The 13,741-nt window shown below is 39.0% G+C and overlaps 1 protein-coding gene across 1 annotated transcript in view; it reads left to right on the top strand.

Moving 5' to 3' along the window:
- The window catches only part of HDAC9 (histone deacetylase 9), a 704,899-nt gene that overhangs the window by 677,261 nt on the left and 13,897 nt on the right, over positions 1 to 13,741 (top strand). Inside the window, exon 26 of the mRNA XM_073333773.1 lies at positions 10,431 to 10,515. Within this exon, the coding sequence (XP_073189874.1) occupies positions 10,431 to 10,515 (85 nt within the window). The remainder of the gene's footprint in view (positions 1 to 10,430; positions 10,516 to 13,741) is intronic.

The following is a 13,741-nucleotide window of genomic DNA, read 5'->3' as shown; positions in this document are numbered from 1 at the left end:
AATGCAAAGAAGCTCTTCTGAGCAAGCCCAAACAGTTCCTCAGCCTTCTCCCTTGCAGGCACCAGGGACAGTGTAGGAATTAATACATTAAGGGAGTGCCACCATGGAGGGGTGAGCAAAGAAAAATGCTACCTTGTGTGAAGGTGGTTGGGGTTGCTGGTTGGGGTTGGAGTAGCTGGAAAGGTCTCTCCTCTCCCCATCCCATTGCGTTCTGTGGGAACAGGTGTGCCATAACAGAATATTCAGGCCTATTTGAGTTCCATGCTGGGTGACCTATGATATGGCCCATAAAGAAAAGTTTTCAAAAGTGCTGAACATCCAGTGTCTCCTTTTGAGATGGATGATCAACACTTTTGAATGTTTGGGTGTTGAAATATGAATTTAGAAGCCTGACTTCAGGCACCTCTGTTTGAAAATCTTATTCATAAGGTTTGGTTGCCCCTCCTGATCAGCCTGCCCTCCTGCCCATCCTCACCCACACCATCGTTCATGAACTTCATATCTGTACACTGCAGTTTCCTGTGGTGGTGATGGTGGCATATCCTCTGAATCCTTCTCCTCCAAAATCAGCCACAACAACAATGTTCTCATGGTGCAATCTTGCCCAGCTTTAGCCTGGAGATGTGTCAGCCTGATTTATGCTTGGCTTTGGTTAGCTTGGACACATTTAAGGTAATATCTCTCTGAGGTTTGCAGCCTCGTGGGGAGACAAATAATGCTAATGAAACTATGCTCCAACCACCATGCCAGGGGCCTGACTCTCTACAGCCAACGATGACCATTTGGTGACTTTGCTTCTTTGTGAGAAAGGCCTCGTTTTGTTTTAATGTTGGATCACCCCTGCTACTGCTTCTACAGCTGCTGACCCTCTGCATTCTCAGAAAAATATCTACAGTTGGAAATAGACATGAAATGTATTTCACTGTGAGTTATGTGTGAGTGTGCTGAAATATTGACCTAACTCTATTGGCACTTAAGGGAGACCAGTAATCTGAGGCCAATAAAGTAGGCTGGGTGATTCAATGGGTTTATCTGTTTGCAAAATATAGCGTAATAAATGAAGGAAGGACTTTTAATAATGGAAGATGAAGACAAGTGTGAGTGCATGTGCATTATAATTCACTTGAGGAAAGACATGAACATTAAGATCTTGAAACCTCTCACACAAGAAATATTCTTCCATGTACACTTACATTATGATTTATAATACAAGCATGCTTATTTTCCAAGTATTAAATCTAACTAGGGACATGCAGGAAACAGGCAGACACACATCTCCAAACCAAAACTGAACAATGTTACAGGAAGGAGAGAGTAGATACTGCTCCCGCTAATTTTGGAGATGGAAGATTCAGAAACTATGTCATTATCACCACCATAAGAAACTGCTCACAGAAAATCTGTGACTAAAGTTATTGATGAGATGGGTAGGCTGATAAGGAAGGGCATATAGATATAGGGCATATAGATATAGGGCCTTGTGTAAATTGGCACAGATCTATTGACTTCCATGGAGTTATGCCAATCAGTACTAGATGAGAATATGGACCATAGCATATATATGATGTACACTGCCTCATTTCAACAGAATACTTGTAGATTTGCACAGCCAACTACAAAGTCTCCTCCAGTCAAGGACAGAAAAAATCGGTTCCTTTAAGTCACCAATTATTGTAATTTGAAGATGCATTCTTCCTTGAACGCAATTATTTACAGGTGATTAATAGGGTAATTATAACTTATTATCTGGCACTTCACTTTTACAAATAATGATAGGTATTGCAACCGTAGTTTAAAAACATTGGCAAGACCAACTTTGGCTTCTAAACACTGCACATGCAATTGAACTCAAATTAGAAAGGTCAGGAAAGGCCTTTGTAAGGTACTCTGCAGTTTGTCAGTTGTATTTATTCATGTGCTGAGGATTAGAATTCATAAACATTTTGTAGGGTTTTTTTAAATTCTTTTTTCTTTGCCTATGTTGTTCTTGGCCAGGACCTGTCAGTAGAGCAATACACTGCTACGTATGTCTTCTTATCAGCAGAATAACTTTTAACAAAAAGAGTAACCGTAAAATTAGCAGTAACTTCCAACTTTCATGAGGAGCCAGTCAGACATGCAGATGAAACAACAGACTTACAAAGTAGAAATGCTTGCTTTAACTCATTTGTGTCTGATTCTCTGCAAGAAAAACATGTTGACACCCCAAAACGACAAAACCAAAAGAAATCCCTCAACTCCAAACCCAAACCCAAACTTGCTTTTAATTACATGTGGCCTTCATGAAAGTGATCTGTTAAGGAAGATAGCTTTTACTTTTCCCTTAATAATTATGAGTTGGGTCAATATGAAATAATATGCTATTGAATTAACTTTGTTAAATAATTTGAGCATGGTAAAGGAAAGTCCTTCATGCAAATGTTGACTTTGAAGACTCACCAAAAAATCCATTTCAGAAGGTCTCTTTTTCTTGGAAGACCTCAACATTTAAATGAGTTATCAGCACAATCAATGGGTGATGAATACTTTTGAACTTCTCCACAGAAGTGTTGTGACCATTAATTTTGGAAATTCCACAGAAACATATATGGAACTCTACAAAATAAACACCATTGGCATTTTTTTTTAATCAGAAAGACTTAGCGTAGCAGTTGTTTATTTGTACAGACAATAAATGAAGCAAAAATTAAACAATGTAGACATAATTGTAGACATAAATATATCTAGATTTCAGTTTTTATCATTCAGATTTTTGTACACAAAAAGAAAAACCTGAATTTCTTTTAAGGACAATTTACTGAACTAAATGCAAAGCTAATTAGAAGCACCCTGGGTAGCCTCCTAGGAAGGAAATCTTCCCGAGAGGTGAGAAGTGATTAAGCAATTGGATTCCCCTGAAATCCAAAATCAAAACAGTGAAATCCTTCCTGCAGGTACAGAAAGAAGGATGTGGTTAAGTTGCTGTAAAATGTCCTAGACATCTTCTGTTAGTGCTTTTAGATCACATCCATTACATGGGCACCTGTCAAAACAAAAGAAAAGATGGTTTCAGCTAATTAGAAAAGAGAAATTACTTTTAAACCAGGAAGCTGTTGAGATGTTGATACCTTACACTGAAAATTCAGCTCCCGCATTTTCTGTGAACAGTGGCTTTTCCCCTGTTGGCTTCCGTTACTAGCTCAGTGTTGCCCAATCTTATTACACAGGAGGGCCACACAAACCCAAGCACAAACCTTGTGTGGGCCAAACACATTCTACATATTTTAATAAGGTTTAAAGTCACCTGTATCGATTTATATTTTAAGTTCCTCTTGTTTTGTATGTATTTAGATAGGTTGTCTCTATGTACAGTAGTGTCTGTATACACACTTGTGTAAACTAAAATGATGTTAACATGAGGACAAAACACTGATGAATCAGCTGTTAGTGTACTGTGTTGAAGCAGGCCATGGGCCTTATGAAATGCTCTGGTGTGCCATGTATGGTCCACAGGCTGTAGGTTGGGCACCCCTGGATTAATCCATATTTTTCCATCACCGATTAAGTGAATTACTTTACTATATATGTATTTGGAGTGGGTGTTGGGCATCTCTGTGAGGGTGGTAGTGGTGAGAATCTTATGCCCAGGCTGGGGAGTAAAAGTGGTCCCATACCATGGCTTCAAATACAGTCATTGAGCTAGAATAGCCTCTCTGGCCCTTACATTACCATGCCCTGGTAGGTGATGGCTAATAATATATCAGTGCAGTGACGGATTTGCTAAACCTTCTTTCCCCAGACTACTTTGGTTTGAAGTCATAGGCTTAATTCTTTTCTCCACAACAACCTTTCCAACCCCCATTGTAAGCAGCCATACAGGATCTCCCCATAGCTCACAGTCAAACCAATACGAACCCTGTCCCACAAAAGAAATGGTCTCTGGGTTAACTATTAGCCCGATGGTCTGGAGCAAGTGCTAACTTGTACCCTATGCACCTTGTCCCCAAGAAGAAATGGTCTGTGGCTTAGGGAGGTATCTAGTAGCCAGCCCCGTATGCTGTAGCAAGTGTCCCAGAGTCTGTAGCAAATGCTAACTAGTACCAGATGTCCTCCTGCTCAGAGGGAGCAGCAAAGTGTAGTCCATTGTGCATTCCACTCAGCGGGATCCTTGTAGCAGAGGACACACCAGGAAGTGTGTCTGCTCTTTCTTACTGTGCTGGCCAAGGCTGGATTTGGCCCAAAGTAGGAAAATATTTTTCAATGGCTAAATTTAACATCTTCTAGTAAATATTCTTCCTGCTTGAATTATTCTTCTGAAGCGTAATCTGACAAAACATCATGATTGGTTGGCTACCACGTGCATTTAAAAATCTGTACTGGACACTGTTGTTGTAAAGTGTGAAATTTGTGCTGCTTTCTTGCAATTAGTGGATCTTGGGTTTGGGTGTGTGTGGCCATTTAAATGGAAAATTAGTGCTCTGCAGCTTTCATTCAGATGATGAAAAGTTGGCATTTCCCCATTTTTGCAGAATTTGGTGTGAATCTGGGGAAGCTTGCCAGCTATGCAAAGAGCTCTGCTAAGAATGCAGACACGGCATTGAAAAAAAGGAGGGGTGGGGAGAGGAGTGTGATTTGCCAGAATAGGTAAATGCTTCTCTCTCTAAAATGGAAATATTTCCCAAATAGCATACATATAAGTGAAAATTGCCGGAGATCAACTTTAAATTGAAAGTTAAGCCTGGTCACAGCTCATATCTTCATTGTTAATCTGAGTTTATTATTATTGCCAAATAATTAATACAGTTACAATCATTGGTTCACCTGAGGTTTATGTCAACTCTGGCTGGCATAAACCTGGGAGAAGGGGCCCAAAAATGAAAAGTCGGCTGTGGGAGGAGTCTACAATAGTGCAAAGTATGTGCCAATAGGGTGACATTATAGTCCCAGAAGTGACCAGTGCTAGCCAGGAGATGGCTTGGCCAAGCAGACTGAAGAGGAACTGGTTTAAAAATTGATATATTACTAGTGAGAGATTTTCCAATGCACAAATGGGAGTTATGTGCCTAACTCCCATTGACTGTCCTTGGGCATTAGGTTCCTAACCACCCTTAAGACCTTTAAAATATACTCCCTAATGAAAATGGATTTACTCATGTTGTACATAACAGTTATGGATCACTGAAAAATTTCCACCTAAAAATAGTTCTATATAAACCTAAAATATAGAAATATTCAGAAAATTCCTAACATTCAAAACAAGAAGGATATATGACTCCTAAATGAAATCTCTCCTAGATTGAAAGACTAGATGGAACAGCATTGTTCCAATTCTGATACAACCTGGGGATACCTACAGCTATCATCAGGGCACAGCTTTATGTCTACATACTTACTACATAGCGTGGCTCCTAACAGGGATTTTCTAATATTTAAAAAGCTGGTTCAAGCAAAGGAAGGTATCCAAATAAAGAGTAGTATAAGGAACAGGACCTCAAATGGAAGCTTTGAGCCGTTTTAGAGGAAGAAACAGGGGAGATTAAGAGTCACACTTTAAAAAAAATGTGTGGGTATAAGCTTTTTATATTTGAAAGGGGATGAATTTCAGGTGTGTTTATTCTCACTGCAGATATTGTACTCAGTTCTGTTATCACCTCCCCTATATTTAGGGGCTAAATGATCAAAAGTGCAAAATTATGATCACTGGAATATTGTCAGAGGTCAAAATCTACACAGGATGGAATAGGAGCTGTGCTGGGTCAAAGATCTTTCTCATGAACCTACTGTTGGTCAGGTCTGCCCCTAGTGAAGTCAATATAATTACTAAAACTCCTGGGAATTGCTAACAGAACTGTTGAATGGAGTTGGAAGCAGCAAACAGCCTGCTATTATGACTTACCCAGAACAATGGTGACTTTGACCACCTCAGGTACCAGAGGGGTAGCCAGGTTAGTCTGCATCTGTAAAAGCGGCAAAGAGTCCTGTGGCACATTATAGACTAACACAGCAAAGAGTCCTGTGGCACCTTATAGACTAACAGACGTATTGGAGCATAAGCTTCCGTGGGTGAATACCCACTTCGTCAGATGCATGTAGAGTACATGCATCTGAAGAAGTGGGTATTCACCCACGAAAGCTTATGCTCCAATACGTCTGTTAGTCTATAAGGTGCCACAGGACTCTTTGCCACTTTGACCACCTCAGTCATGGCTCCTATGTGTGTGAGTCTCCACATACCCTTCTGGCTCCACTTCACAGAGCTGTAAAATGGTTATCAAGTCAAACCTGTACTAAAGAAAAATCCCGTCTCCAGTAAATCTATAAACCCCCCATGGCCTGTAGACCCACTTTGAAGTGTATGGTTGACTCTCAGGCATCCATGGGATCTGTGGACCCCGTATCTATTACCATCACCATCTCCTTCTCCAGAACCCTTGCTTTAAGCCTGAGATTGCCTAAAATGTTCCTGGGTGTCATTTTTTCTCTAAACAAATTCACCAACACCCATGAATAAATCTAGCTTCTACTCCTTAAAACATGGCAGGGCTAAGGAGGCAGTGCAGTCAGGTACCAAGTCTGGGCTGCTCATCCAGTGCAGATGACAGTTGTCTCAAATTCTGACAAACTGCTTACACCCTTACCATCACTTACGCCACCTTGCAAGCATGTGAAAATTTGATAGGCGGTGTATTTTTATGCCACTTGCTGATAGGACACAATTCAGTTATGGCAACTTTTGACTACCCAAAGTATGTGGTGCACAAGTTGCTTTTTTCCTTTGAAAATGTTTATTGGACACACATTCCATTACGTTCCCTTGGGCACAAAAAAGCCCAATTTAGTGGTGCAAACCCTTTGAAAATTTTGCCTTCTGTAAATGATCCAAGCTCCCCCTTAAGTGACTTTGTTGGTCCTGCACTGACCTGAGTCATTCCTCTCTGAAAGATTCTGTTCTGCAAATATATTTCCAGTGCTCTTTACGACTTCTATTCTCTTCGGCTCCAGTTCTAATAAACTGCATGATTTGAATGCCAAGAAGTGTAGGAGTGAAGGTGATGGTGCTATGACTGTCAGGTGTAGAGTGATTTCTTTTGTTCACTGTTGGGTCTGTGTCCTGATATTTTCCAGGGACACCCCTATGTCTATGTAGCTATATCCAAAAAGTGGATCACTGCCAACTGAAATTATTCTCCCTGATGCAGAAGGCCATGTTCCAAAGGAGTATAGAAATAGCTGTAATAATCCACTGTCTTTATTTTTACAGTGTTTTTGTAACAATAGTGCATCAGGGTTGAACAGGGTATACAATGTAATGAACTTATGTCTGGAGTCTGATGTGGTTTTATTGATATGGAACAGGATCCAGCATTCTGCTTGGCTACTGCAAAGAATATGGAGACAGAGCACATTTCTACAGTTGAAACCAAGCTGGAATAGTTACAGGGAGGGGTTTTTTTTTTAATTTATTTTTTGGGTGGGGTGAGGAAGAAGTTTAGATAACAAACACTGAAAATCCATGTCAGATACTGGTCTGTTACAAGAGCTGACCAAAATGTTCATCTTGCATAATAATGATTGCGAATTTGGCCCTTTTTTCTGTCTGTGGTTGATTCATGAACCTAACCTGATTTTTGTGCATGTATTTGGTATTCATAAGTATTGATCAGACATTTTAGATGAGTTAGCCTATGAGTTATTTGTGAACTCGTCACTTTAATTGTTCGTTGCTGGCTAATTAAGGTGTGTGATTGGCCTCCTAAATAACACAAGGCCATGTCATTGGACCCCAGTCCAACCAATTTATGGATGAGATTCCCTTTGATTAGGAGAAACACTGGTTGGCATAGAGCTACAATAGCTATGGCTGCATCACCAGCTCCTGTCCAAGAGAAGGAGTGTGCAGGGGGACAGGAAGGGTATGTTGAAGATGGAGCAAGGCACAGCTGGAGCATCTTGCACTATGACAATCCCACGGCCTGTGCGATGGCTCCCAGAGGTGCAGGTTAGCGTAGCCTTGACTCTGTTCTAACTTACTCCAGAAGCTAAATTGGGTCCCAGTAGCCATAAGGATTGGAAGAATGTAAGAATGTGGCTTTAAGCCACCTTTGTTCTCCTGCCTGTGGACCTGTGCTGAGCTCAGCCCAGCTGGTCCTGAGCATTGGGCCCATAGTATTTTTTCTGCTTCTTGGTTGGATTGAAACATTTTAAATGCCTGAAACATTTTAAATAGAGAATAATGTATGACAGAAATGAATAATAGTTATTAACAAACACCTGATTTCCGGTATGAATTTTCAGATGAATAATCACTTGTGCTAAAATTTGTGAAATTAGTGATTTGTGAACATTTTCACAAATCCTCAGCTTTCATCCAAGTGCTTGCAAATAAGCGAATACTAGGACCTATGAAGACCAGTGAAGCAAAGTTGACTTGTTAATTTCAAATATATCACTTACTTTGATTTTTATTATTCAACTAGCTCTAATCCTAAAGCTGGATTGGCATGTCTTAATGCATCAGTTAAAATAGCGGCAATCCACCATTACAATCTGGCATCCTCAGTGGTTTTTTGGAGTTAGTATAGGCTGATATTTGTACCATCCTTTTTCTGGCAGTCCTGTTGAATTCCAGAGAATTTAAACATTTATATTACCTTAATATAAATTATGTTGCTAATTCTTATGGTTTCAAAGAAAATCTTCCAGGTAGATTCCCCATGCAGGACTATAGGCAGATAAAAACAAGAAGTATGAATAGCACCATTCATCTCATGAGAATTAACCCAAAAGCCTGATGATAATTGGAATTTCATCAGCATTAAAATATTTCTCTGCTGATCATTTTACCTGAATCCCAGCAATTCTGAGACTTTGGGTAAATTTGCTTAGTTTGTCACCTCTTTATAATCCAGGCTAACCTCCTTGACTTAATGACTAGAGCTGATCTAATCATTGACAATGAATAAGTGAGACAATTTTGCCTCTTTTTCTGCCCACGGAATATCCATATAAGTTTGAAATTCTCTCCAGAGTATTCATCATACAGATTTATTCAACAAATATATTTTTGAATTTGTTTACTTAGTTTACAAATATTCAAAAGAAGAGCTAGTTTCTTAGTCATGATTGGGCAGATGACTCACATGATGTTATTCCAGCCCTTTGACTGTATGGGTATGCAAATACTTCTGCCATCAATATCTATGTGTACAAATTTCAGCTGCTATTTCCATGAGAACTCACACAGATGGCTGTGAGTATTTGTGCCAGTAAAACTTAATTGCCCTAATATGTGTAGAATGGAAGGTATACAGAAAGGGGCATAAGCACAGCTGAATTCATTTAAAAATTGAAAGGAATGTACGTGGAACATGATTTGCCTTTTTTGCTTAGCTCTTGTGATGATATATCATCATGCATCATGATACAATGTCATCATGTCAGTGCTCAATATCATGACATGTTGATATTTCACAAGTCCCAGTGTTTAATTTAGGATCCATTCATGTCTGATATATTAGGTTCTCTATCCAAGGTACTTATTAGCTACCATTTCAGTATGAAATAGAGCAGTACTATTATTCCCATTTTACAGATGGGGAACCAAGGCAGCAAGACACTAAGTGATTTGCTTAAGGTCATACAGGAAATCTGTTGGTTTATGGGGGACTTGAACCTAGGTTTATAAAGGCTTTGGTTAGGCCCCTAACCACCGCACTAGCTCTCCTTTCAGAATAGTTAGTGCCATTGAAAATGGAATTATAGGGAAAACAACATATAAGTGTTGGCATTTTGTTTCATGCATGTGCACACTCAAACACATAAACAAACTAAAGGGTATTGAAAGTAAATGTAGCCAGTTAAAAGTACAGCGGAGCCCAAATAAAATTTATATGACTTTTATTGTTGATATGCTTAAGCATTTTGTCTACTATTTTACTTGAAATTAACGCAAGACTACTAAAAGCAGCTGTGTTTTATAGTTTTCCACTGTAAAATGTTGAAATGTGTAAGATGGTTAGATGTAATAACACTAGAAAAATAAAGATAATAGAGTGCACACTTTAGTCCCAATGCGGCTTCAGCAAGGTTTTGTTTGGAGTGCCCAGCTGCACATACAGACGCAATGGAATTTGGTTTGTGAAGAACCTACAAAAATTACACAAATAACTAACATTTTTTTTAATGAATAATACACAGACATGCACCTGCTTCAGAGACTCCATAGATTAGTCTTGCAGCCAATAGAAAAGCCCCTTGGAATTCAATTACATGGCTGAAAAACAAAAAACAAAATTGTGGCTATACTTTTAGAAGTGATACCAGCAAAATATTAACTAGTTCTTGGGCTGAGCTTCTCTTGAGGATTAGGCTGTTTCAGTTTGGTTTATTTCCATGTGTCTTATAGTAAATTCATAATATTCTGCTCATATTATTCTGTTCTATTCTTGCAGCTGGAGCCTCTCCCAGAAGATATGCTGCACCAAACCCCTAATATGAATGCAATGGCTTCTTTACAAAAGACCACTGAAATTCAAAGTATGTTTCAGTGTTTTTTCTCATTATTAATTAATGTCAGAGAAAACTGATTAAACTTTTGCTACAGAGTAAAGACTAAGCAAAAATATGATATCTGAGCATATTCACGATATATGTTTATCACATGTATGCTTGTGCTCTTGTTTCTTTGGCGCATCTTTTGTTTCATTGATGATTTAACACTTAAAATGCTGAGTTGTTAACGTTAATCAAAGTGTTCCTATTCCCATATAGTTGAAAATCTTTCATTTGCACAACTCTCATTTCAAGCATTTTAGTCTTGCAATCCAGTGAGAGAAATATGTGTGTGTAGATATATGGTGGGTATATTAGGGATATGACATTGTCTCTTTGGATTCAATTTGTAGACAAATATCTTTTCAGTGTATTCATGTTGAGATGGACGTGAGTTTAAAACTACAGTACATCCGGATATTTAAAATGGCTGCTGCCACATGGGATAGTCATGGAAAATATTCAGTGCTTCCCTCCCACCACCCCTTCTCTATGCATATTACTTATGCATCTCCACACCAGTCCTGAACCTTCCCCACATAAACTCTCTGTGGCCCTCTACTGCCACCCAGTTTTTGTTGCTAAGTTTTCCACCTGCTCCTTCCTAACTTGCCCTGCTCCCAGTTGCCTCAACTCAGCTATAGAGACCTTCCTCCACTTGCCACCATGTGCTACCTCAAGCCATGCTAAGTGGGTGGGTGGGGGAGACTTCCTGTTTCCTACCTATCATTTGCCAGTTCTTTCTCATCACCCTCTGGTGCCATTTAGATTTAGATTTGGTTTGAGTACCAGATGTTCTGCTAGTATTAGGTGAATAAAAAAAAGCAGATTCACCATATTTTAAAATGTGCATAATACAGAATTATTGGTTAGTTCTTTATATATTTCTTCACGTGTGAAGAGACACTGGAAAACTCATGTGAAGCGACATAACTGATAAGTTTACCCTGCTCCCACTTATGCACTCAGGTAAATGAATGTCGCCGTTAAATCAGCTTTCTTCAGGACTTCAGGATAAATGTCAGTGTCAGGTTTGAGGAGATATGTGTAGTGGAGAACTGCAGGAGCTGCTGCTAGGTTCAATCTTCTTTAATATCTTCTGCTAACGATCTGGAGGAGACAGTAAGCAGCTTGTTAATGAAAATCACATACCATACAAAACTGGGTAAGCTGCAAATGCTAATGAGGGCAGAGAAATAATACATAGAGAGCTAGAGAGATGAGAAACCTAGACAAAAAATAACAAAACACAATTCAATTTGAGAGAAAAAATATTTGAGAAAAAGAAAACAGTTGAATGGAAAGAGAAATCTGGAATGCGGTTATGCTGAAAGAGACCTAGAGATGATAGTGGACAAAAATGAGACATGCATGTACAAGGTAATATGGCAGCAAAAATATCAAAGCAACTTAGGTGCCATATTCATCACAGAGCACAAAGGCAATAGTCTTTTTCTATAGATCTCTGATGTGACCTGAATCTTGCATTTAGTTCTGTACAATTTATAACCAGAAAAATCTTGACAAAATGGAGAGAGTTCAGAGAAGAGCCATATTAATATGGAAGTGATTGGAGGAATTGACTTAAAAGAGCCAAATCTGCATAATTTGGCTAAGAGATGACTGAGAGGATATAACAGTCTACTCATATTTGAAAGGAGTAAACACTAGTGATGGAGAGGAACTAATATGAATTTTACATGGGGGAGTTAGTTCAGTAGGAACAACTGGATGAAATTAAAAGAAGGAAAATATAGGCTGAATATCAGGGACAACTTTTGGGGGTGAAATGTGTTAAACTGTAGAATTATAACCTGGGGAAATCCATCACATATAACATTTAAAACTAGACAGGACAAAATACTGACAAATTCTGCTTTGGCATGTGCATTACTTAATGCTTATGTTTCTGTGATACAGCTCTGATGTCAAGTATTTAAATGTTACGACCTCTGATGAGTGTTTTAGTCCAAGGATTGCCTTTGCTCCATCTCTGTTTCAAAAACAGGCTGGAAATTGCAGATTTTAGATCAGACAAAGAGAAAACCCAAATTGTTTCTAAGTAGAATGGAATTTGTATAAACTTCTTTGTTTGTGACAATGGTATCATGTATTTATGGGAATACGATACAACTGGAAGTAGTATTCCCCACAACCATACAATATGTATTTCTAAATAAGTTGTTCTCACTCGCTTAGGCACCACCCCGGAACCGAGCTCTTTATACATGGAAAATGTCATCCTAAGCCACATACAACATTCCCACATACTTAAAGGAAGTTTGAAATGTCTGTAACCAAACTACATGATATAAACATTCACTGTTACTATTTCCTTTGTGAATGGGAAATGTTCCCATTGCCTTATTGGAGACTTGAGCACTTTTTCATACATCAAACAAAAGCATACCTAGATTACTTATATGGTTTCATAGTTTATTCTTAGAAGTAATCTATGCCACAAGCTGGGCATGTATGGGACCAGCAACCCTCTTCATTCCACTTCATAAACTCCCAAATGTTCTTATTAGAAAATATAACAAGATTAGGGGGATTTCACATTTCTGCCTTGGAAAGTGAAAATGTCAGTTGTGAGCTGTTTGTCCCTGGTGCTTTTGTTTCAGACAGAGATGGATTTTAATACTGATTTGGGCTGCTAGCAAAAGTAGTTGTGCAATTGCCTCCACTATGCAAATACAATTGCTGAGACTGTTCATGCAAATCAGGTAGTCAAAAATACACAAAGGCCCAATTTGTACATTCACTTGTAGTTGTGCATGAAAAATAGGTGATAAATTACACATGCCTTTTGTGCACAGTGTTGGTCATCCCATTGTTATAAAAACAATCCTACAGGTCTCATTTTCCAAAGAGAGTCATCTTGGCATAGGATACAGCTTTGTGTTTTTAAGAAATTTATCTCATATTTTCTTGTAAGTTATCAGGGAGCACTTAGTCCATGAGCCTGTTTAGTGTACCCTCTGCTAACTGGATGCTGTCCCTAATGGGGACTACTTCAGAAGTGCCTCCCCAAACACTGCTCATTCCATCCCCCAGATATCAATACCTAGATGCGATGACCACTACCTGGATACTGCCACCTGTTTCCTGTCCCTGCTCTGCAATTCCCCTCCACCTCCAAACCCCCTCTCATAATGTTAATTGAGTGTAGGGAAAGGGAAGGGGAGAGGGTAATGAATGATCACAGGGG

The sequence above is a fragment of the Lepidochelys kempii genome, chromosome 2 (genome assembly GCF_965140265.1).
Source record: "Lepidochelys kempii isolate rLepKem1 chromosome 2, rLepKem1.hap2, whole genome shotgun sequence".
NCBI classification, from domain to species: domain Eukaryota; kingdom Metazoa; phylum Chordata; order Testudines; family Cheloniidae; genus Lepidochelys; species Lepidochelys kempii.
This window is presented reverse-complemented; position numbering and strand designations above follow the sequence as displayed.